Source organism: Haemaphysalis longicornis, unplaced genomic scaffold, assembly GCF_048455015.1.
Source record: "Haemaphysalis longicornis isolate Haplotype H1 unplaced genomic scaffold, Haemaphysalis longicornis Haplotype H1 scaffold_5, whole genome shotgun sequence".
Taxonomy (NCBI): Eukaryota; Metazoa; Arthropoda; class Arachnida; order Ixodida; family Ixodidae; genus Haemaphysalis; species Haemaphysalis longicornis.
This window is the reverse complement of record NW_027526385.1, coordinates 45,983,116-46,006,017: the sequence shown is the minus strand read 5'-3', so window position 1 is coordinate 46,006,017 and position 22,902 is coordinate 45,983,116. Positions and strand designations below refer to the sequence as shown.

The 22,902-nt window shown below is 50.5% G+C and overlaps 1 protein-coding gene across 3 annotated transcripts in view; it reads right to left on the bottom strand.

The window, feature by feature from the left end:
• The window catches only part of Sn (fascin domain-containing protein singed), a 77,558-nt gene that overhangs the window by 26,463 nt on the left and 28,193 nt on the right, over nucleotides 1–22,902 (bottom strand). The window contains exon 1 of one of the 3 annotated variants that reach the window (XM_077670328.1): nucleotides 2,941–3,066. The exons of the other annotated variants lie outside the window; for them this stretch is intronic. Coding sequence (XP_077526454.1) covers nucleotides 2,941–2,984 — 44 coding nt within the window. The 5' untranslated portion in view covers nucleotides 2,985–3,066. Of the gene's footprint in view, nucleotides 1–2,940; nucleotides 3,067–22,902 lie in introns of those variants that run through there. 3 annotated transcript variants of the gene reach the window in all.

The following is a 22,902-nucleotide window of genomic DNA, read 5'->3' as shown; positions in this document are numbered from 1 at the left end:
TTCGATGTCAGTTATATAGGCATTAACTTCCTCTTCCGACTCTCCCTTGTACCACACATTACTGTTTGTTTGTTCCAAGGCACGTGAAGGAGGTACGCTTGCCTTGGGTCCCTGGCCATACGGACATCAGGGGCAACGAGCTAGCGGACCATTTAGCTAATCTCGCTGTCACAGCTCCCGTTCAGTTCGGCATACATAATCTGGCTCTTTTTGCACCTTCAAGATTAAGACGATATTGGCATTTAGACGCTACTCGTTCAGACTCACTTCTATCATTTGAAGAGTATCAACATTTAATTATGCTTAAATTTGTAAACAGCCCTGTTATTACGTACACTGTAAACGGGTGGCTGAGGCCTCTGTCAGGCCACCTCCGCCTTTAGACTCGGCCTCCCCTTGGTTTTGCCAAGAAATAAAAAATAACCAATACTCAAAGTTCGGGTGGAATGTTCATTGTTGTGGATCTCGTCAATGCGAAATGACCTTCACCGAGCCGCGCTTCGGGATTCCAAGGCTAAATTTCTATCTGCTCAGATCAGGGATTTCACCTACGGAACTATGTGTGCCGTGCCAGGTCCTGAAACAATCGAACATTTTTTTCTCGACTGTCGCCGTTTCTCAGCAGCTAGACAACTGCTTTTGAGGGGCCCAATTGAGCGTTTGGGGGGGTGACTTTATCGAATCCACTTATATTATCTATTGACGCATCAAATATATATATATATATTCAAGATTTTCTTTATGCTTCAGGTCGTTTGAATTGCTGAAGGGTGCTGATTAATGGGCAATTCTGGTTTTATTCATAACTAAGTTTCCTTTTACGGCCTCTTTCCGGAAATAAATTAGTATTTTCATGTCCTCACGTATTTCAACAACAGATTTAGCCCTGGCCAATCCCCCCCTTGTGGGTACGTGCCAAAAACTTTGAGGGCATCATCATCATCAGCATAAACGGTTGAGAGCACAGCGTTATGTTCTACTGCCCTCTTCTTTGTCTTCCTCATGGCAACAGTCGAACCTCGTTATAACACTGATATAGCAAATTATCGGCTATAGCGAAGTAAATATGAACTTTGGTTGGTCACGCTTCCTTTCTATGACACTTATTCTTTTTTATAACGAAACCGATACCGCGAGATATGGACTCGATATCGGCTATAACGAAGAAACATTTGGTTCTCGCGAGGCTCGAAACTCGAAAGCGGCCTAAAAAAAGCAATATAAAAAAATTAGAAGATAACAACAATTTTATTTAATAGTTTGTAGTACTAAAAAGTTGAAGAGCCCTTTCGTGCGCGAACACTGGAAAACTGTCATGCAGTGCTGGGAAGAGTCGTCATACGAAGGTGATCTTCGTATGACGAAGATCGCCTTCAAATAAATAAGAACGCTGGCCTGTTTTGTCAAACCAACAATGCTGTGTTGTAATTTCACGTTGCCATGTTCAGGTCCATTTATTTTGAAATTCAACAAGGAGGCACGTGAGGATATTACCTTGTTTAGTGAGTCAGAAGCATGAGAAATGAGTTTTTGAATATAGGATTATATTGCGCGAGCCAGGTTGCCGGTTTTTTGGAGCAGATTTTTACCTCTACTGTTACAATGAATATCGGATATAACGAACTAATTTAAGACGCCGGAACGACTTCGTTATTACGGGGTTCGACTGCACATACCTGCGTGGGGGGATTCGGTGGGGCGTTACATACAACTGCACATGCCTACCGCTCCACTCCCGCTTTGTCCGTCAGTGGGAGCATAATCAGGTAAAAGGAGCCGACGGAGTGAGCGATGCGTACATATACATGAGAGGAACCGCAAAATAATCGCCAATAAACTCGCGTTACCACGACGTCCTCAGAGCAGGACACTGGCGTCGTTACAAGTGATACTTCGTTAAAAGTGGTTATGATGTACTACCCATGCCTGCGGTTGGGACAGTGAAACTCTTCGAATAAAGCTAAATTGGGAATAAAGCGACTTCGTTACAGCGAGAGTTTACGGCACATCGGAAGCGTCACAACAGGGGACTGGCAAGAATGGCAACCTTCGTGTGGTCTACATGCGCAGTTGCGGACCATAGTTTCGGTTAAAATATTCAAGCAAACTGAATCTTTTCGCGGATGATGAAAGGCACTTGTCCCCGTGAAATTTGCAACCCGTGGCATAAGTGAAACCGAGGCATCGGAAACTTGAGCTGAATCTCTACCAGCGGCGTGCTCAACGTGCGAACAAAATTTGCGGCGAATCGAATCGCCGCGCAGAATTCTAAGTAATATCAGGCAACCGCTTAAAGCGTGGTTATATATACAGATACCAAACGTGTGTTTAGTACGGCAGATCATGGCATACGCGTCGTGCAGCTTGTTGGCCAAAATCTCATAAACAGCGCGTATTGTTCGTTGCACATTGACAGAGAAGATTCGAACACAGGGTCACGTAAAAGCTGTAGGCATGCAAGTCACCGCGAAGTCCAGCGAGTTTGTAACGCAGAGGCGAATTTATTTACTGTTGAGGTCGATCGGTCCACATGGTCGGTGAAAATTAATGCCCGATGTACGTATTCAGTTTTCGCGTCGTTAACCATAGAGGCCCGTACGTTAGAAGTCCGGGGCACAACACCAGGCTGGCGCACGTGACATGCGCAACGAATTGCTTTTATGCGGCTCTCTTCATTCGCACGATTTTATAAGTTATACATGCTCCCAATTTATAACGGTTGCTGAAGCGAGAGAACCACCACGGGCGGAACAGCGGAAAATAAATATCCACGTGAAACAAGTATCCACAGTTCGCCTCCTCAAGACACCGGGGCTTAAGCACACCGCGTGCTACAATCATCAGTCGATCAACTCAACGCTCAACTCAAGTCGAAACTACCGGACCATACGGGCAGTGGTCATCACACCAACGGCACAGGCTTCACAGATGAACACGTACCATTTGCCGCGACGTCCGAGCTTCCAGACAGGTTGTTCCTCCATTCCGGCGACGCAGAGTGAGTAACGTCGTCCCGATCAAGCGATGAAGAAGGAAGAGTGCTCGGGGCACGATAAGATAATCCGCAGAGTGGGCAAACGCAGCGGGGGCGGGAGATCACCCAACAAACTTCGAGCCATTCATCTCGTCCACAAGCCGCCTCGCACGCGAGCTCGACGCGAGAGAATTCTCTCGGCCACCGCAGCGTGTATACTCGTTGCACGATCGAGATTCTTCCCCTCCGCGTATACGAGAGTGTGCGCGGTCCCTTTCACCCCCGCCCGCCGAGATCCACCAACGTTGCGAGATCCGGTCACGACGACGAAGACGAGAGAAGAAGAGCGCACACAGCCAAGGGCAAGGATCACCCGCGCGGCCGGCCGCGTTCTTTCTCGAAGAAAACGGGCCACTTGACAACGGGACGCGCTCCACAAAGGGCCCCCGAGGAATCCGCAGCCGTCGCCACCAGGAAGACTTGAATTATATACGGAGAAGCTGAAGAAAACGGGTCCGTGCCGCTTGATTCGCCGCCAGATTTTATTTCTCCCTCCCGGGCCTTCTTTTTTGTGTTTTTTTTAATGCCGGAAGCTATGGACGCTGGCCAAAACGGCTGCCCGGAGGGACGGACAGCTTGGGAGGAGTGTTTCGACGGGAGTAACTTAAGAAAGAACGCTTGTAATGGAAAGACAGCAGCAGGGGAGGAACAAAAAAGAAAAAAAAAGGGGTGATCAACTTCGACTGCTAAAAGAAAAAAAAATCTCTGGCGATTAAAGGGACCCTGAAACACTTTTTTTTCCACTTTTTTCGAAACCTTAAATGCTTGCAGGATGTTGTCAACAAACACATTCAGTACCTAGATTGAGGGGTCGCAAGTACCTCCGCCAACTCTATGCCCATCAGATAATTTGGAAACTTGCTCAAGAGATTTTTCTCTCTTTGTCGGTGTTGGCGTTCTTCGACCACTCAAATTACTGTCAGAAACGCATTATTTTAATCTTCGAACCTATTATAAACGAGATAACCCATATCCTCCTCGTGACATTTCAAGCTCAATGAACCAGAACATAAAACGGGAAATTACTACAGAACAAAGTTCATTTGGCAATGTGGTGGTGGTGGTGGTGGTGGTTGTGTGGGATCAGGCGGGGTTAGCCTGGCTGGATATGCCGGCAATTGCTCCGCCCAAGCCCCCCCTAATTAGTCAATGGTAGTGTGCTTTCACCACGAGTTCGCCAGTTCCGTCCCCTGAAGAATGCTTAGTACAAGGCGCGACACGTCTCTGCGCAGCATCCAATGTCCCCTTGGGGAGACGATGTGGTCAAGGGTGGGGCTGCGAACTTTCGAATTGCTGAGAGCATTGCAGTCCGCTCGACATCATGCTCTGGGCAAGATTACATAGTGGTGTACATCCCCTATCACTGCACATGACGAACACAGAGGCGATCGCACGAGGCCCACCTTGAATAGCCATGCCACCTTGCCAATAGCCACCTTGAATAGTCTTCGGTGAGCCCGTTCAGATGCGGTACAGCAATGTTGCCCCCGATCTCGTTAGTCCCTTTGTGACGCAAGGCTGGTGATCGGGATCTCCCAAGTACTTGAAATGTTTGACGACTGTTCGCCTGAAGTCGTTCTAGTGATCGGCGGAAACCTTAACCGTCGGTGCAAATTGCAGCGCGTTCCGTGGCAACTGATCAGCGGTCTCGAGTTCATTTGGTAAAACAGGCCTGCGTTCCTTTTTTTTTTTTTTTTTTTTGAGGAAGGATGTGATCTTTGTCCGGTGGCTATTCACAGCACTGAGCATGAAGAAGTTTTCCGCAGTGTCCACGAACAAAGGGGCCTTTTCTACTTCTGCAGTTTGGGACGCCGGGAGTTCTTCCAAGTAGCTTCTCAGCCTACTGGACTAATATTTGTTATATCCGACAGTGTGATTGAAATGAAACGTGTCCAACCAAAGATCGTGTTCAGTTCGCTATAGCCGATAATTCGCTATATCAGTATTCATTATAACGAGGTTCAACTGTAGTTAGTCACTAACCTACAGGAAAACAACGGAAGCAACAGGGGCAAAATGTTTTTGTCTGCACTGTGACCGTGCCCGGATTTTCTTTACGGCCAGATAGGGACGCGGGACGGAGCTCGTTGCAACGAGGTGACACAAATAACGAAGCGTTGAGCGACTGCTACCGTGCGCGCGATGTGAACGTAAACGTGAACGCTGTGTGAATCATGCAAACGCACTCTTGACGTGGGGACCCCGAACCATAACGTAATCTCTTACCCCGAGTCGCGCTGCCCCGCGGGTCAGCGCTGCCCGTCGTCCGATTCGACAATTTCTTGTAAAGAATACTTCACTACAAGCGTGTACGCTATGGGGGAAAGACAACTATAAGAAGGAGGGCACGGCGACTGGCTGAGTGTAAACAACGACGTGTAAAAAATATTTATAGCGAAAACTCCCACTCTGGTTGCGACTACGTATTATCTATGCATAATACTACGTGACTTCACACCCGTGTTGAAATCAACGCATGTACTGCTCATAGCAGTTCACGTAATATGCGAACATCGTCTTTCAGCGTTTATGTTGTCCTTTCGGGTGCACATTTTCTCCCTTCTAATTTACTGAGCAACTAAGCTTCATCAATACTCCAAAGCTTGTAGTCGCCAGCTCCTCGCTTCAGAACTGACGTTTCAAACAACGCGATATTCAGATCTTTCCCCACCAAAAAAAAAAAAAAGTGCAGTAATAAATGATGGCAACAACGCCGATTACCCGAGGTAACTGTCATTAACCAAAAAAAAATTCCTGTGCCGTCCTAATGGAGACGTCCGAATCAAGCAAGAACTTCGACGGTTATTGACTAGCGCGAAACATTCGTGCTTATGAGTTACCGCGACAAAAAAAAAAAAAAAAGGCAGAGCGACAAGTGGATGGGCGACCAATACGCGCCAATTCCCAAAGACCTCCTGTTATGGTACCGCAAAACTTCCGCAATGCGCGCGTACACCCCACGTGCTTCAAATTTTGAAATTCGGGTTCAGCGCACCGAAGCTTTAAAGCCTTTGCCAAAAGTAATTGTCCTGGTGGCACTCAACGGGCGAAGTCAACAGGTTCGCCCCACTGCGCATGCGCCACGCGACCCGGCAACTGCCCAAACCTTACAAAGGTTGAAATACGAGTGAAACAAGGCTCCAAATCGGGCTGGGCTTCGTTAGCAGCTTTTGTCCCGCGCGCGTACGCACACAACGCGCGTCTCGAGAGAGAAAAGAGGCCCCGTTTTGCTAAAAACAGAAGCGACCGGCAGCGCCTTCCCATTGATATCGCGGCCAGTCCGTTCCGCGCCATTTCACGGCTGCTGCTGCTGGTGCCGCCTCCGAACGTGGGCTGAATTAACGACCAGCGGAGGAGACAGTCGCGGTGAGGAAACAACGGCAAACCTGAAGAACGGGCCGTAGCGAGATATACCTCGCCCGAGGAGCATACGGGATTGCGCGCCTAAATCCTAAGTACGCGAAACCGGCATATTTCTGCGCCGCTTGCGCGCTTATCTATCCCCGCGAAGTTGCAAACAGTCAGCCGCCGATCTAGATCGTTGTCGCGGTACCGCGTAAGATGACGGATGACGCGCCGGGTTTCTTTGTCGTCGGCGGATTGTCGCGCAAACGGCAACTCGAGAGGTCTTTATACCTCAACGAAGATCTCAGCACAGCAAGATTCAAAATTACATTCAGATTATGCCGATGCCCGGATTGGGCTGCTGTGCCAGTTTCACTAGGAGGACGTATTCAGTTAAAATTTGAAACGCAGCTTCATCAAGTTATCCGACTATAGGCGGGGGGGGGGGGGGGGGGGGGGTACTTCACAGTGCGATCATTTTTCGAGCGCTGATAATGCAGTAGTCTTCATCCGGGACACACCTGTAAGAATCCAGGACGGAAAGTCTGGAGGGCTACCCTTGAAAATCCGGAAAGGAGAAAGACGAGCGGTTATCTGTATAGTTCGCCGTTCGAACCGGGTCGTCAGCAGTACATCTGACGAACGCCTGCGGAAAAACGTTAACCAACGTAGTGTTTTCTTTTCACGGCAACGATAGCGCGTTGTTAACTTTAGCAACCGACGAATAACGATCAAAAGATGGTAAGAAATAATGACGTCCATACGTCAACAACCACGCGCAACCGCGGAGTCTTGCAAAAAATAAAAGGAAAGATACTTGGATGCGGTAGCAACGCGTTCGTCGCTGTAACATTCTCAGTAGCGTTCGCCGACGCCAGCCCCTCAATTTCCTCGTCCGATTACCCTCAAAATGACCTTGAAATGCACGTCTCACCCCCGTACGAGACAAACAAGCGTATAAACAAAACAGGAAAAGAAAACATCAAAGGCGGCTAGCGGCAGCGTCTCGGAGTAATCTAAAGGCGAGCAGACAACCTGTAGGAGCGCCGCAACAAAAAAAAAGCCAAAAGAGTCACTAGGGACAGTCGGCGCAAGACGAACGATTCGTGTAGGCGCAGCGGGAACGCAGCACGGTAGCCGCTCCAAATTTCACGCGTACGTACAAGACTGCACGGACCGAGAAGCAAGCAGCTAGCAGAAAAGGATGGACGGCGGTATGCGCCACATAGGCGAGCTACAACGGAGTAATTACGGCGCCGCTTCTATTTTCGGCCACGTCCAATTGCACTCGCGGCAAGCGAAAGCATCGGAGTCTCTCGGGAACGGCGAGCGAGGGGCTACGAGACGTATAGTAGCCCTCACTGGTTCGGTTCGGCGGCTAACGGAGCTGATGCGCGTGGTAGAAGTATGTAATGCGTTGCAGGACGGCGCCGCTGTGAGACGCTGCGAACGAAACTGGTTGCACCGGCACGCGTGATCATCACGCGCTGGGAGCGAGTATAACAAGGGCGTTATGTTAGCGAATAAATTGCGTAGCTGCGCAGTAATTGCGAGTCAAGCGCTTCTTTGATGGAGGGGGGGAGGAGGGCACTGAGTTACGCCGAGTTAGATCGTGCTCCCGAGTAGCGTATTCTTGCAGGGCGCTCCTGAGCCTCTTTTGGAGTCTAGTTCGTGCGCGAAATGACCTCGTTTGCGAGCGGGAAGAATGATTCAGAAAAAAAATTTAGGTGTCAAAGGAAACAGGGAAAAAGCTTCGAGTCTTTCCCTCTTTCTCTCATTTGCGCAGTCGAGCACAAAGCAGAGGTGGGCGAGATTTAACGGTCTCTAACGGATTTTTTTTTTTACCTTGAAAAGACGGGGTGCGCACCTTTTCATGACGCGAATGTTTTGAAACAACGAAGGCAGACGGCTAAAAAAAAAAAATTCCCCGCATTTCCCCGAGGGGAAGAATGTGAAAGTGCGAATGCACGAGTTGAATTTGCGCGGTTCGGTAATGTTCGCGAAAGAGAGATCACACACACACACACACAACTACAAAGAAAGAAAGATGCATTCATTCACAGACACCTATTTGTGTTGTCGTTGTACTTGATTGCTAGAGCGGATCTCAGCTTTGAAATTTCGTGTCAGTACTCAGCGTTGTGAACGAGCAACTCCTCGACTTCCTGGAGCGCACCAGCTACTTGTCCAACGCCCAGCACGGGTTCCGCCGCAATCGTAGCTGCGAGACTGCCTTGGCGACGCTGACTCACTTCGTAAGCGACCAGCTCGACAACCGTAAAGAAACTGACCTCGTACAGCTCGACCTGAGCAACGCCTTCGACACCCTCCACATTGCTCTCCTGATACAAAAAATGTCCAGTGCTGGTGTCCGAGGCACCCTCCTGAATTGGACCTCAAGTTTTCTCTCCAACCGGCACCAACGAGTTGTATACCGTGGTGCGCGCTCGGCCGACATGCCAGTGCCATCAGGTGTGCCACAAGGATCGGTCCTGGGCCCCACGTTGTTTCTGATCTACGTCAATGACATGCCCAGGAACGAAAATTTCCTGCTCGTCCAATACGCAGACGACACATCTATTCTTGCGCCCCTCGTTTCGCCCTCCACCTGCCACGGCCTTCAGGCTTACCTCGACGAAATCGCCTGCTGGGCCAGCACCAACTACCTCAGGCTCAGCCCTGCCAAAAGTTGCACGATGCGATTTAGCAGCGCCCGCACAGTGCAAAAGCCGTCGTACACCCTGCATGGCGAGGCTGTTACGGTGACCGACTGCGTGACCATCCTGGGAGTGCAGTACGTCCGGACATTAGACTTCCATGCCCATGTGGCCAGCGTCGTCGCAAAGTCGCGCCGGACCCTGGGCTTTGTCACCCGTGTGACCAAGCAGTGTGACCCGCACGCTTTCCGGCTACTGTACACGTCACTTGTGTTGCCCCTGCTTGAGTACTGTAGCGCGGTGTGGTCACCACCACAGCAGCACCTCGTGGCGCGAATAGAGAGTGTACAGAGGAGGGCATCTCACACATTAGTCTCTCGTTCCACAGGTCCTGCAGCCCGTCTACACTACGAGGAGAGGCTCGTGGTTGCAAAGTGGCGTCAATTGGCCTACCGCCGGGACATTGGCCGTGTTCGCCTCCTGTGCCGCGTCTTTGATGGCTCCCTGTCTGGAACTTTCCCGTCTTCGCAGGTGCGCGTGAGCAACCGCACTGGCCAACCCCAACTGATGCGTGCACGAACTGCTAGGCATAGCACGTCCCTCGTTCCTGCTGCTGTACGAGGGTTCCTCTCACTGCCGGCAAGCCAGCGCAAGCCTCTGCCCCGTGGCAGAGAGGAATCCTTAGAGTTGTGTCGCTCGTATGCACGCCTCCTTCTGTCAAGTGCCCCCTAGTCTCCTCCACGCCCCGCCATGTACTATAAGTCTATATTATTCTCCGTGTGTCCTTGAGTGTTCTCTTCCTGCGTTTCGTGTATGTTCCTACAATCTCTCTGCTGTCATTTTTTTTGTCTCTGTTGTCGTCTTTTCGTTTGTTTGTTTTCTTTCCAATCCCTGTCTATTTATTCAACGCGTTTTACGCTCCCTCCACCCACTCAGTGGCGGGCTAGCAGGCGCACCTGCGTAAGGGTCTCTACCTTTCTGCCTAGCCGTGCACGCCCCTGGGTGGGCACACTGACTTTGCAAATAAAATTATTATTATTATTATTATAAGCGGTTGCATTAGCCCTTCTCACGCCCGATTCTTGGCCAATCCCCCACGTGGGTATGTGCCATGTCAGCGGCCAGGCAGCGCGCGCCCATCTCCCCCCGTTGCCAAGGAAGACGAGGAGCGCGCGCACCCGCAGCTGTTGCTATGCGGACGGCGGCGGACGCTTCAGGCTCGCTTAAGTGCATTCGCACTTAAAACTCAAGTTGCGGGTTCAAGTCGGACATTTCAAAAGGACGAACGCGGGGGAAAAAATTCCCCCAAATAAAATTCCATGCATGTTGCGCACTAGTTCACGCCGATTACGTAGCGTAAATAAATTTGGCAGTACATACGCACTCGGGCATATATAACGACTATGTTGGCGAGCGCTTCGCTGGAAGTTAGAGACGGGAAGTAATTGAAATGTGACAAATACGAGAACAAGCCTACGTGTTCAGACAGTTGGGCGAGGTTTGAGCAGCTCGACGGAGACACGCACACGAAGACGCAAGAGCCCTGTCCTTTGTGTTTCATCTATTCGGTCTGGTTTCCCGTCTCGTTGTTCGAACCACAGAGAAAAATTCACAGTCTGTTTCGATTGTACAGCCAAAGACATCGCTAAACGTTCGCTAAAAATAAGCTGAGGTTTGGCCCTACTGGTACACTACCAAAATCGCCCCTAGCACGATAACCTTCGTGGCGCAAACCAATCCGCGAATTACATCGTCGCTACGTCATCCGTGACGTCACGCATCATGGTCTGTGCTCCGGCATGCCCTGTCCGCTTCTCGTAGCACTTGGACAAGTAGAAACGAAAAGCTGTCAAGATAGCGGTTAATGGGGCAGGAAGGAATAAACGAATCTGGTTACGCCAAAAGTCACTCTTTCGTGCATACCCTGGGGTGCTCGTTTACAAAATTGTTATACCCCCCGAGCGATAAAACAAGAGGCGAGCTTACACGGTAAAATGGCGGCCGGCAATGGTCACGCATGCCAAGACGCCAGCGGCGCGCGGAAGGAAGTCCGGAGGAGACAGGTGAGGCAGGAAGTCGGAGGGGGAGGCACTTTCCGAGAAAAGAACGAAGGGGGGGAAGCCGCGGACGCGTGAGACGATTGGCACCGCGGCGCGGCTCGAGACCAGCGGCGGAAATGAATCGGCCACTCCAAGGTCAACGACCTCCCTCTCCTCGCGCTTCGGGTCCGCCGCCCGCTGGGGCCGCCGGTCGAGGCGCCAACAGTGCACGCTGCACTGCCGATCGTCTGCTGTACTTTGGATAGTTTGGCGGCAGATTCAAATACGAGACGACAGATCGTCTGCTGGAATGAGCCGAGTTGTACCGGTCAAATTCGAAATGGCTGTGATCAACGTTTTAGATAGTCTGCTGCAACGAGCAGAGTTCTAGCGGGACATTCAAATTTGGTGGTGGAACAGTGCGCACAGCACTGATCGTCTGCTGCAAAGAGTACAGTTTCAACGGGGAATTCATTCGCACTACGTGACCAGCCCATGCCCATTTAATTCGCCCAATTTGAACTAGAATGTCCTCCACCTTAGCCGGTTCCGTAATCAATGCGGCTGTTTTCCTACCCCCAGCGTGACCCCTAGTATTCGGCGTTCCATAGGCCATTGTGCGATCTAAAGTAACTAAGTAAAGCTAAGTTGTGCCGATCTGATGCAGATCTACCAACACTCCAACTTTCACAAAAACAATATCCGTGTCTAATACATGGTCAACACTGCAACCGAGTCACAAGGGCTTGCCGCAGCCCGTACTGCCAATAGCCCGTACTTCCAATAAGCCGTATTTCCAATGGCCCGGACCAGGGTCGTAGTCAGAATTTTTTCTTGGGGGTGGGGGTAAGGCGGTTATTGTTTATGGGAAGGCAGAAATTTTGCTGAAAGCAGCCTTAGCACTCGCTCACACGCTGCCTGGAAAAAAATTCGGGGGTGGGAAGTTCGAACCCTCTACCCCCACCCCCCTTGGCTACGTTCCTTGACCGCACTTCCAACAGCCCCGTCTTCCAACCCGAGCTACTACAACTTAACCCAACAACAACAACGAAAAAGTCACACTGCCAGGCGTGAGAGAGCCGGGATTCCGACTAGACTTACGATAACCGGACCGTCGCACGGTAGACTGCGCAGGCGTGCACTAGCATAAGGTCTCGCCAAGAGGCCCATCCGAATACCGGGACGGTCGTAAATGAGCCTTCTTCGGCTGCAGAGTTAGCGACGCCTGTACTTCCTTCCTCTTCGCCCTCCCTCCCGATCTCGCCTCTCCTTTACGGGCCACGCGAGCATGCATGCACCAGAAAGTCGTAAACATCACGCGTCCGTGCTCCCGTATGCTGCGCTCCGAAGATCACGTGTCCAAGCAGCAGCGTGTGGGAGAAAAAAAGAAAAGGGCTGCACCTTCAGTGTTTCCGTTGTTCAGCGCTGCCAGCGAAGTGGCTTTTAATCCGGACGCTCATCGAAACGCCATCGTAGAATTGCGACCCTAGCCAACAAAAATTCCAAAGCGTGGGCGACGCGGACTGAAGTTGCGCACATATAGATTCAGGAGTAAATAGAAGAGGAGACAGAACGGAGCCTTGAAGGCTCCCCGCACCTTGAAACCAATACATTGTACCCCCCCCCCCCCCCCCCCTTTTCGCAGAAAGTTTGAAAATACGTCGGAAAGCCATACGGCGCACAGCTGTGAGGCGATGAAGTGCACTGTCGTAGAGCCAAGAGCCAATTCGTACAATATCTCCGCGTGACTCTTCCAACGAGCACAGAAGCGACAACACCAGTCTAGCATTTCGGCTCTCGCTGCTCTAACCGACCGCGTCACTATACGAGTTCCCGTCATCTTCCTTCAGCGCTTCCGGGTCTATTAGAGCGTGTCGTGGCGACCAGATATTCTCACACTCTCTCGTGTTTGTTTCTCGGCTCGAACTCTGCTACCACCTCCCTGCCGGGGTAGTCTTCTACAGCGAAAGGACGACTCGATGAACCAGCGGAAGGTCTTTGAACCTAGAGGCGTGGTCGCGGTCGCGACTGACGCTCGCACTGAGCGCGCAACGTGATAGCGTTCCTGCGTCGAGTCGACGCGTACAGCAAGCCTCCAGCGGAAACAAAGAAACAAACAAAATCGCTGCGCCATAATTCTTCTGGTTAGCGCTCGTGCATACGTTAAGTGGCAGCTACAGTCGGCCTTATTTAGCGCGAGCTGGCAGTGAGAAGGGACCATTCGCCGCAGCTGGCTGCCAGGCGCATTTAGAGGCCGTCAAGCGCCAGATTGGATACCGGATTTGTCATCTTATAAGCCGCGATTACGCGCCAGGCATGTACAGTGGAATCTCGAGCGTTAACCGTACCCGCATAAGCCGTAGTTTCTTTTTATACGCAGTTAAGCCGGTAGCATTTCGGCTGGCGTACCCGCAAATTTTCCCGCCATTTTTTCGCGGGGCTTCCATGGTTGTCAGACCATGACTGCCCTCTGTTGATTAGCTCGCACTTTCCCCTCGGCGCTACGCAGCAGACTGCGTAGTGTGCGAAAAATGTACATATGTACAAGCGAGCGCTTTTTTGTGTCCGAACCAGCACAAAGGCAGCAGAAAGCGAGGCACGGTGTGCGCCACGAACGCGGCGTACTTTACCGCATTCTGTTATGTATGTGGGCGCGTCCGGACCGCAATCCAGCGCAAATCCTGTTTGAGGAAGAATTCTCGCCCATTTCAGGTTTAGCGTCGCAAGCAACTGTCCACCAGACGTTACCGCGACGCTGCAGCACTACATGCAATTCAATTATGCCAGGTTGTCTTGTTTGTTGACGGTGAGTCGACGTAACATACCGCACATCGCCTCAATCCACGATAAACTCTTTTCTGGCTACTGGCTAGTTACTAAAGCCTTAAGTGTCCCATCAAAGACGAAAAGTGACCGTAGTCATCGTCTGCGGTGTCAACACAAGTGTGGTTCCAAAATGGCCGCTGCCGTAACGAGAAAATAAATTGAAAGTAAACCGTGTGGGTAAGCTTCTCCGCATAACATCTCTAAAAAGTGATTGCGTCCAACGTGCACGCGACAATCGTCTCACAACGGCCCGCTGTAGAAAGTTTCGCAAGTCGCGTGCGCGGCTTCGCAACGACTCGACGCCGCGCAGACGTTCGCCCCGCTGAACACACAGCTGCGCGCGTGATCGAAAAGCGCGAAGTGTGTGGCGGTGGCCAGGTCGAGAGGAAAGTACAGCAGCGGCTGGCCTTCCCGCCGATTTCGATCGGACGTAAACGCGATAGAAGGAACACGACTGCTGACCCCGATCGCCCGCCACGACGCCGGCCAATCAGGAAGCGACGCGAGCGCCCTCTGCCGCTTCGACGCCGTCCGCACGAAAGCTGCAGACGATCGTCGTCGCCACGGTGGGCTTTCGCTCGAGGAAGCCGATCCGCACTCGGAGGAACGTCTATCGATCGCATTCCTGGGCTTTCTCCTGGAAAAAGAAGCCTCTTCAGAGCTGAGTAGCTCACTCTCCTCGAAGAGAAAGACGAGGGGGGGGGATTGAAAAGGAGGGGAGCGGCGCTGCTTCCAATATTCTTGCCCGCACGCGCAGACGATACCGATTTCGCCTCAGTTGGCGCGCTAGCGTCGATTACATCTCTCCAGGCTTCCATCATCGTACTCACTTTAAAATTCCCGCGGAGGCTTGCCTCTGCGTATCACTGACCGGGTCATGACACGGGAGAGATATGCCGGCGGGTGGCCGAATTAATTTTGAGGCGATTCGGGGGCAACTGAGTTTTCGCTCGCGGGCGGAGTTTTGGTCGAAACGAAGGGTGTGTGTGGCGTGTACGGCGAGGGACGGTGACCGCGAACTGTTTCGTGAACAAGTTCGTTCGGACGTCTGTAATTAGACAAAAAAAAAAAAAAAAAAGAAAAGTTGCTTAAAACTTTCACACAGTTCCGCAGGGAGACCTAGAATCATCGTCAATGCGAGCGTACAGCAAACCATCGTTATCACGAAATCACTCCATTCGAAATTCTTATTCTCGCATTTTTTTGAAAATTTTCACGGTCTCCACAGCAATACATGAAGAATAAATCATCTCCGCTTTGGCGAAGTAATGCTTATAACGAAGACAGCGTCGTGTCCAGAGGACTTCAATATAACGCGGATTTACCGTAGCCTGTCACGTGGCCCTCCTCCTCCATCCGGTTATCTGCCTTTTTTCAAACTTCATCTGGAGGGTCCATGTATTTTAATATCTCGTCGTCCCTCGCCGCAAATGATCGTCATTAGTTATCGTTTGTGTAGTTTCATAGTGCAACTATCAGTTAATCGGGGGCGGTATTCCCGTGTTTTGTCCTTTTTGCGTCCGTTTCAAAAGTGTGTTTTTGAGCTAGCCCTGATTGGCTAAAAACGAACATCCGGATGTGACGTCATGCAAGCACGGCGTCACATCCAAGGCAAGCAAGGCGGCTTCTCGGCGCAGACGATTTTTCGTCGCCTTGTTGTTGGTTCGCTGGCGGAACAATAAACACATAAGATAGTTTAAAATAGATTTCGTAGTTTAAAATGTGTTTACAAGAACAGTTGCGCAAGTCAATCCAAAGCCCACCTACAACTGGAACTACGTCAAAATAAAACGGACGCAAAACCGCCGTTTTCAAAACGGACAAACACGAGAATACCGCCCCAGATGTCAAGTGCGCTTGCAAGGGATTGACCGAGAAGTCGTACACGGTTAATTGTCGAAGGCGACGGCCCATGTCCGTGCCTACCACGACATGGCGTGAACAGTTCTGTGGCGGCAGCAGCAATGCACAATTATATACGCGGGTACAAGTAAAAAAAAAGGGCCCATCTCCCCGCGAGGGGGACTCGAGTAAATGCGTCGCATAGGGGGTGGGTGTATTGCGTTAACGTTTAGTGTTTGGGGAGTTGGTGGTAGTGAATGCGTTGTATCAGCAGCTTCTTGACGTAGTTTGAATGAGTCAAGGATATAAGGCGCGTTCGTAGCCTTTCATTCTGTGTCGGTTTTGTGGCGCAGTGGGAAGAGCACCATGTACCTCGCGTTCCGCCCACAGGTAGTGAATGCGTTGTATCAGCAGCTTATCGACGTAGTTTGAATGAGTCAAGGATATAAGGCGCGTTCGTAGCCTTCCATTCTGTGTCGGCTTTGTGGCGCAGTGGGTAGAGCACCATGTACCTTGCGTTCCGCCCGCAGGGTCGTGGGATCGAAACCAGGCGCCGGTAAGTATTATTTTTTTATATAGTGTAGGGGGAGGGGTGCAGACCTGTTGTTGAGAGCGAGGAGGGTAGCGTGATGCGGGAGAGGAGGAGTGGGGGAGAGGGCGCACCTGGAACGGCTGTTGCGGACGCCGAGGCACGCCAACGCCGGGTGACATCGCGAGTTAAATAAATTCTCTGCATTTAAAATTAGTACCAACCGAGTGGAAGGCCAACCTGGGATCGTTTTCAGACCGCGATTTAGCATTCTTCTGGGCAGAGTTAAATGACAAAAAAAAAATGGGATGAAAAACCTTTATATCGCGCCGGTCAAACGTGGTGCACTTCGTTTGTTAAATTCGCGCTTGTTATATGCCAGCGTTTTGCCCAACCGCGCCATCCCAGTAGTTCAAAACTGCGATCGCTAATCATCAGTGCCAATAAATGAGATGCCACTCGGCACGCCTACCGAGTCGTCTCAGCGAACAAAATTGCCCGAACTCCCAAATGCGCAAGATGTACTGTTACACACCGAGCCCCTAAGGTCGGTTTCGCTATTACAGACAAACACATTGCTAAGAGGTCATATTTCCAGGGTCAGTACAAGACCCGTGATGTCAAGGTATGACGGCCCAGGGGCATTTTATTGAATACCCCCAGAAGACCCAAACCTCCAGAAGACTCCAATGCCCCGTAAATTAGAGTACGCATCAGCCATTTGGGACCTTCATCAGGCATGTCTAATAAATGACTTAGAAGCCTTGCAAAGCCGTGCTGTCCGCTTCATCTTTTCTGATTACTCACACTACACCAGCGTAACCGCGTTAAAAAATCCTGCTGAACTCGAAGCCTTATCGCATCGTCGCCACATATCTCGCTTAACGTTTCGTAAACTGTACTACCCTGTGTCCCTTCATAACGAATTCATCTGTGAACCCACAGCCATTTTTTCACGTCGAGATCATTCATGCAAAATCAGGCGCATCACACGTCGTACCCTTGCTTTTGCCCAATCCTTTGTTCCTCGTACCACAAGAGACTGAAATAGAGTACTATCAAACATTGTTACTAAACCAAATACCACGAAGTTTACGAATGCTTTGAGCAATAATATCAATGTATAATGTGTATCGTTTCACTGCCTCCTTTCACTCAGCTCTCGCGCCGTTGAATGACGTGTGGTAATATTCCGTGTGGTAGTCCTCTGTGTAGTTCGTTGCAGTTAATGTACCAATAGCTGTTCTTATTGTTCTACTGAATTTTTTCATTTGTTTCCTATCGCGGTGTAAATTATTTTTTTCCATTTTTAGTTTTTGTGTTCATTTTGTTCTTTTTGTAGTTTTTGTGACATTTACCCCCCTCAACGGGTCTTTAGGGTTTTTTTAATAAATAAAAAAAAGATCCATGTGGAGCGGTATACATTGAGCCCCATTGAGGTCGGCTGCACTGCAATACCCAAATGCATTGGAGGAAAGATACTTTTGTAGGGGTAACATAAGCGGTATTGTATGAAAATGCCAAGGCCCGAGGTCGTGTTATACATCGTGTTTTTTTATGCGGCGACTGCGACATTTCCAGCGTTTTGTACGGCCAGCTGGTTTCCCTAATTGAGTACACATGGAAAATGCTACGCATTTAATGTGACTCCAGTTGTTTATTAACAGACTTACATTGGAACAAGAGTTTCGGCCGCTTGCCGAGACCATGGAAGCGTGTTCGTGATGCATTTGAAAATGGGGTCAAATCAGTACATAACGAGCTCCACTACGCCTACCATTGTTCATAAAGACGTAGGACAAAACAGGAGTATATAAATTCTTCCTACGGGATGACAGTGAGAAATGCGAGTGACATAAAAGGCGAGACATCCGACGACACCGTAAACCTTGCAAACTTCCCCTTGTATACAGCTCTCGCTCCAACAGGACGCTGGTTTCCTGCCAAGCCAAGGTTTTGCACTTCCCGCGTGCATATGGTACGATGTATTGCAGCGCTCGGCGAAAGCATGCAACTATACTGGGCATCCTTCCAAAATGCATATATAAAAGGGCCTACCATGAGCGACTCGATGACGAAACTGATTTCTTGCATACTCGTAACAACGCCGGGACGGCACTCTTTGTGCACGTTTATTGGGGGAGGTTGTAACCCTTACTGCGTTGCTCCAGGACGAACAACGCTTCTATCTCCTGTGATTTTTTTTTTCTTTGCGCTCAATTTGCAGAGCGTGAGCACTAAACGTTAGACGAATTCCGGCCGACGCATCAACAGCTGAAACGGGAATAAACGCATTCCGCTTTGAATGCCCACCCCTCACCTCTACCTGCCTGGCGTCGTCGTACATATTTAATCGGAATGAAGATTAACGAAGTGAGGACACTTGCGAACACGAGCGGCTATCGGTCCTGAACTCCGCGCGGATGCGCGTACTACAGGTATTCGGAACGAACCTTGAATACATTTACTGCGGGAAGCCCGTTACATAAGGGATCTTCGTCGGCGAGCCGTCAGCGGAGTATGTTCACGTATATATGCATAGTCACGACGGTAAGGGCGGAAGTTGCGTTCGCGAGGAATTTGCACAAGGCGAATAGGTTCGCAATACTGGGGCTCGTTTTGTTGCATCATGACCGCACATTCATATGAATGTACGGTCATGAATGTACGGTCATATATAGGATTGATCGTTTTCGGGTAAAACCCGATTCTTACACACCGAACATCAATTCAGGAGATTCGGGTTGCACCCGATTTCTCCCCGAATGGACCTTTTCAAAGGAGCAATCTGTACAATAAGTGACCGGCAAAACGCGCAAAGGCTCATGGGTACATTGTTTTCTCCCGCGGAGTGCCGCCACTTCTGGTTCGGGGAGCTCTCCTGGCCTCCCGCATACGCAGTCGGCTTTCACGCGCGCGTGTGCTTGTTTGTTTATCTGTTCCCACCAGGGGGGAAAAACGCTCATGCATCGGGAATTACATAATCAACAACGATTAACCCTACTAGGTGTTTATCTGACAGGAAAGCACCCCGTGACAAATAAACAATACGCACACACGCACCTGAAAGCCGCCGGCGTACGGGAGGACAGGAGAGATCTCGAACCGGAAGTGGCGGGAACCGACGACGTACCCGTGAGCCCTTGCGCTTCTTACCGGTCACCTATTGTGATCTGACGTTCCGCCATTCTCAACCAGTACCAGCTGGAAGCAAACCCCGCAAACACACCTTCCGGACTCATTGAGTATCGGAATGACTACCACCCGCAACCTCAGTCTGGCTACCCTGACATTGTTTTGCATAGCTAATGGAAGCTGTGTTGTTGACGGAACCTTCTCCCAGTTGAGATACGTTCAGCGATCAGACAGGCCTCGAATGAGGACAGTCAGGTTGCGCAAGCATATCACAATAATGTATGCAAACAAGGATGAGACAACAATCGATGACCACCTTTTCGTGAATAAAATGTTTCGTTTGCTAGAAGTTATCAACGCTAATTACTGGCATAATTCAGTCATTTTCAAACAAATGCCAAATTTCGGAGAGCATTTTCAAGAGAACCTTCAAGTTCCCCCGATTACCAGCGTGAAACGGACACCAATTTTAACGCGTTAGAGCTAAAAAGCTCGTGATGCCTTCTAAAATCAGCTGAGTGTATTAAAAGAAACTTAGTACATCTATCGATTAAACCCTAAAAAACCCGAATTTCTGAATGGTTACAGAGACAACCGATTTCTCCCCGAATATCAGTTCGAAAAATAGCGTCCGATTTTTACCCTCCCATTTTGAAAAAAAACAAAAAAAACATGAACAATCCTACTTGTACTTTGCTTTAACTCGCTGAAGGCGCCAAGCTGTTCCAAGCGTCTTTGAAGTGCGAAGCGTTCTGTAGCACGCGCTTTTAATTGTTCACCATACGACAGGTGTGAAAGCTAAAGGCGTCCAAGGTCGACGGAACGACCGGACATCGTACTTCCCCCCGAATATAGTAGAACGAATACGCTGGTAAGTGCTGGAAAACAGGGCGTGAAATTGAGGAGCTGGAAAAGCAGTCACGCACAACCAGTTCTTAGAGGTGAAGCCCCGTAGGGGCTGGGACTGCTGGCGTCTCCTGTAGTCGTCGTCGTCGTCGTAAGTGTCATGTATTCACGGTACTAAAACACCGGAAAACTCGTTTACACCTCGTGCTAGAACGTAACACGTCCTAAAAAAACACCCGGACACTTGTTTACGCCTTGCGCTAGAGAACCGCGTGCTTCAAAGACCAGAGACTTTTACAGCAAAGCTGTATACTTCTACCCCCGAACGGTTTCATCTCCATTGGCAAAACCGCCACGGCGCCCAGAATACACTTATACACTGCATGCTTCGCCCCCTTCCCGGGTTTCACGTTAGTGGAGATGGCCCGGGTTTTTTCGTTGTTCCTGGCTAGTCTGAGTGATTCTCATCGAGGAAACCAGCGCGATTTCAGCTTCCGAGAAGCGTGTGCAGATCACGCGAGCGGCGCAGACGGTGGCTTCTATGTGGTCGAGGACTGCAGCGCGCATACACCCCGTGGATGGCCGGGGCATCCGGGAGGAACTGTTTATCACGCGTCCCACCGACAGCGGCTTCCTCTCGGACGACGACGACGCCCATAGGAGGAGGGACGGGGCACACGCGACTGCATTCCGCCGAACACGAAAGGGAACACGATGCAGCATCGATGTGCGGCCACTGCTGCAGTCGCGATGGCAGCCCCCACGGCCTCATTATCACAGAGTGCACGGCCAGGTATTGTGCCTGGTTGCAAGCGCAAATGTGCGCAAAAACTCGTCACGCCATCCCCGCCGTCATCGTTATAGTGAAAAGCCTCGAAAAAAAAAAAAAAATCACTGGAACCCGAAGAAATCACTGCACTGGCCATTGGACCCCAATGCCGCTTCAAACGTAGAACGGACAGGTATACAGGTACACATATACAGCAAACCCTGGCTATAAGGAACTCGCCTGATCGGAAATATATATTAAATACTGGTCAGCCTAAATTTAACTCAGGACACACAAAGACTAAAGACGAAGCACGAGCGCTGACTGTGTCCTGTGTCCCGAGTTAAATTTAGGCTGACCAGTATATTTAATAAATTATGATCCAACTGGCTCAGATTCTGCCTATTCTCATTGGAAATATAGTTTTATTCGAAGCGTTCCATGGTCCCCACTGCAGGACATAGGGAGAAAATTATCGCCACGTTTAAGGAAGTATCGCTTATAAATAAATCCGTTTTCTGCACAGAATACTCCGTTACAAAGGGGTTTAATATGCGGCAAGTATACGGGTTTATATAGCCAGGACCACTTCCACTCTTGGAGCTGCGGGTAAGCCAGATTTCGACGCTTCCAAATACGAGCAGAACACAATTCAGCAATTCATGAAGTCATGACACGCAGCGCTGCTTTATATTGGCTTGTACACCTTTGAGGGATACCTCTGCTGGCAAACCTATAGATACCCGCTTTTTACTGATACAACCATTCAACGGCGATAGAGATAATCGGTAACGAATTAATATATCGGCGAATTTCTAATCCTCAATAAACCTCCGAGAGGGAATGACGGAAATATGAGCCTATGACAGTCCTCGCACTCACGCAAGAACAGCGAAAAAGCGCTTGCAGGACCTCATTCGGCACGCAGCGAGAGCGCACATCTTTTTCGGCGCGTTTCCGCATCAGAGGGGAGGGGGGGGGGGAGAGACACCACAAGGGACTTCCATTCAAACTCAAGGGTGTTGACGTATTCAAATTGCGCGGGCTGCTTTTCACGCCAAAGGCGCGAAATCCAAACGATACGGCGGGTGCGGCCAGTCTGAGCTACCGTGAATCGTTACGGTACTTCCACCGACGTGGCGACGACGATGACGCAAGCAAGAATAATGCCTCGCTTTGCGCAGCGTATACGCCGTCCTTTTTCGCGGTGGCGTCGAAAATGGAGACGGGGACAACGCAAGGTGCATTTCGGGTGTCACCTCTGCGGCACCGAGACACACACGCAGAGAGACAACCGTTGTTTAGCCGCCCAGGCGGGGTCCGGCAAACGGGGCCACTGCGAGCGTTCCTCTCTTGACGGTCGCGCCCCCAGCCACTGGGGGTTGCATGCAGAAGCCCCGAAAGCGTTTGTCTCGCCCGTGAGCGGTAAACGTCTCGTGGAGGGGCTGGGGAAGGGTGCACGAAGCGAACTGGGCCACACGAATGTGGCAAAGCCTCTCTGGGTTCTCCACCCCTGGAGGGGCCGCACTGGCGTTCATCTGCGTGCGTGTGTGTGCATAAAAGGCGGACGAACAGCAGAAGATGGAGCGAGTATAACGGTCCTGACGTCACACCTCGGAGAGAAGCGGGCCACGCGGCCATTATCATCGCTCAAGCGCCGACGTGAAACAATGGCCCGCTCAGAAGAAGCGCCCCCGAAGCCGCTCATCCAGCGGACCGTCGACCGGCCGGCCGCCGCTCGAAGTAGCACCAGCAGACGATAACAAAACAGCAGCAGACGAAAACGACTGCGGAGGTAGGCCTAGCGCGTACACACACAAAGGGAAAATCCTATCTCGCCCTAACACGCCTGCCTGCGTACGCCTTCGCTGTGTGCGTCC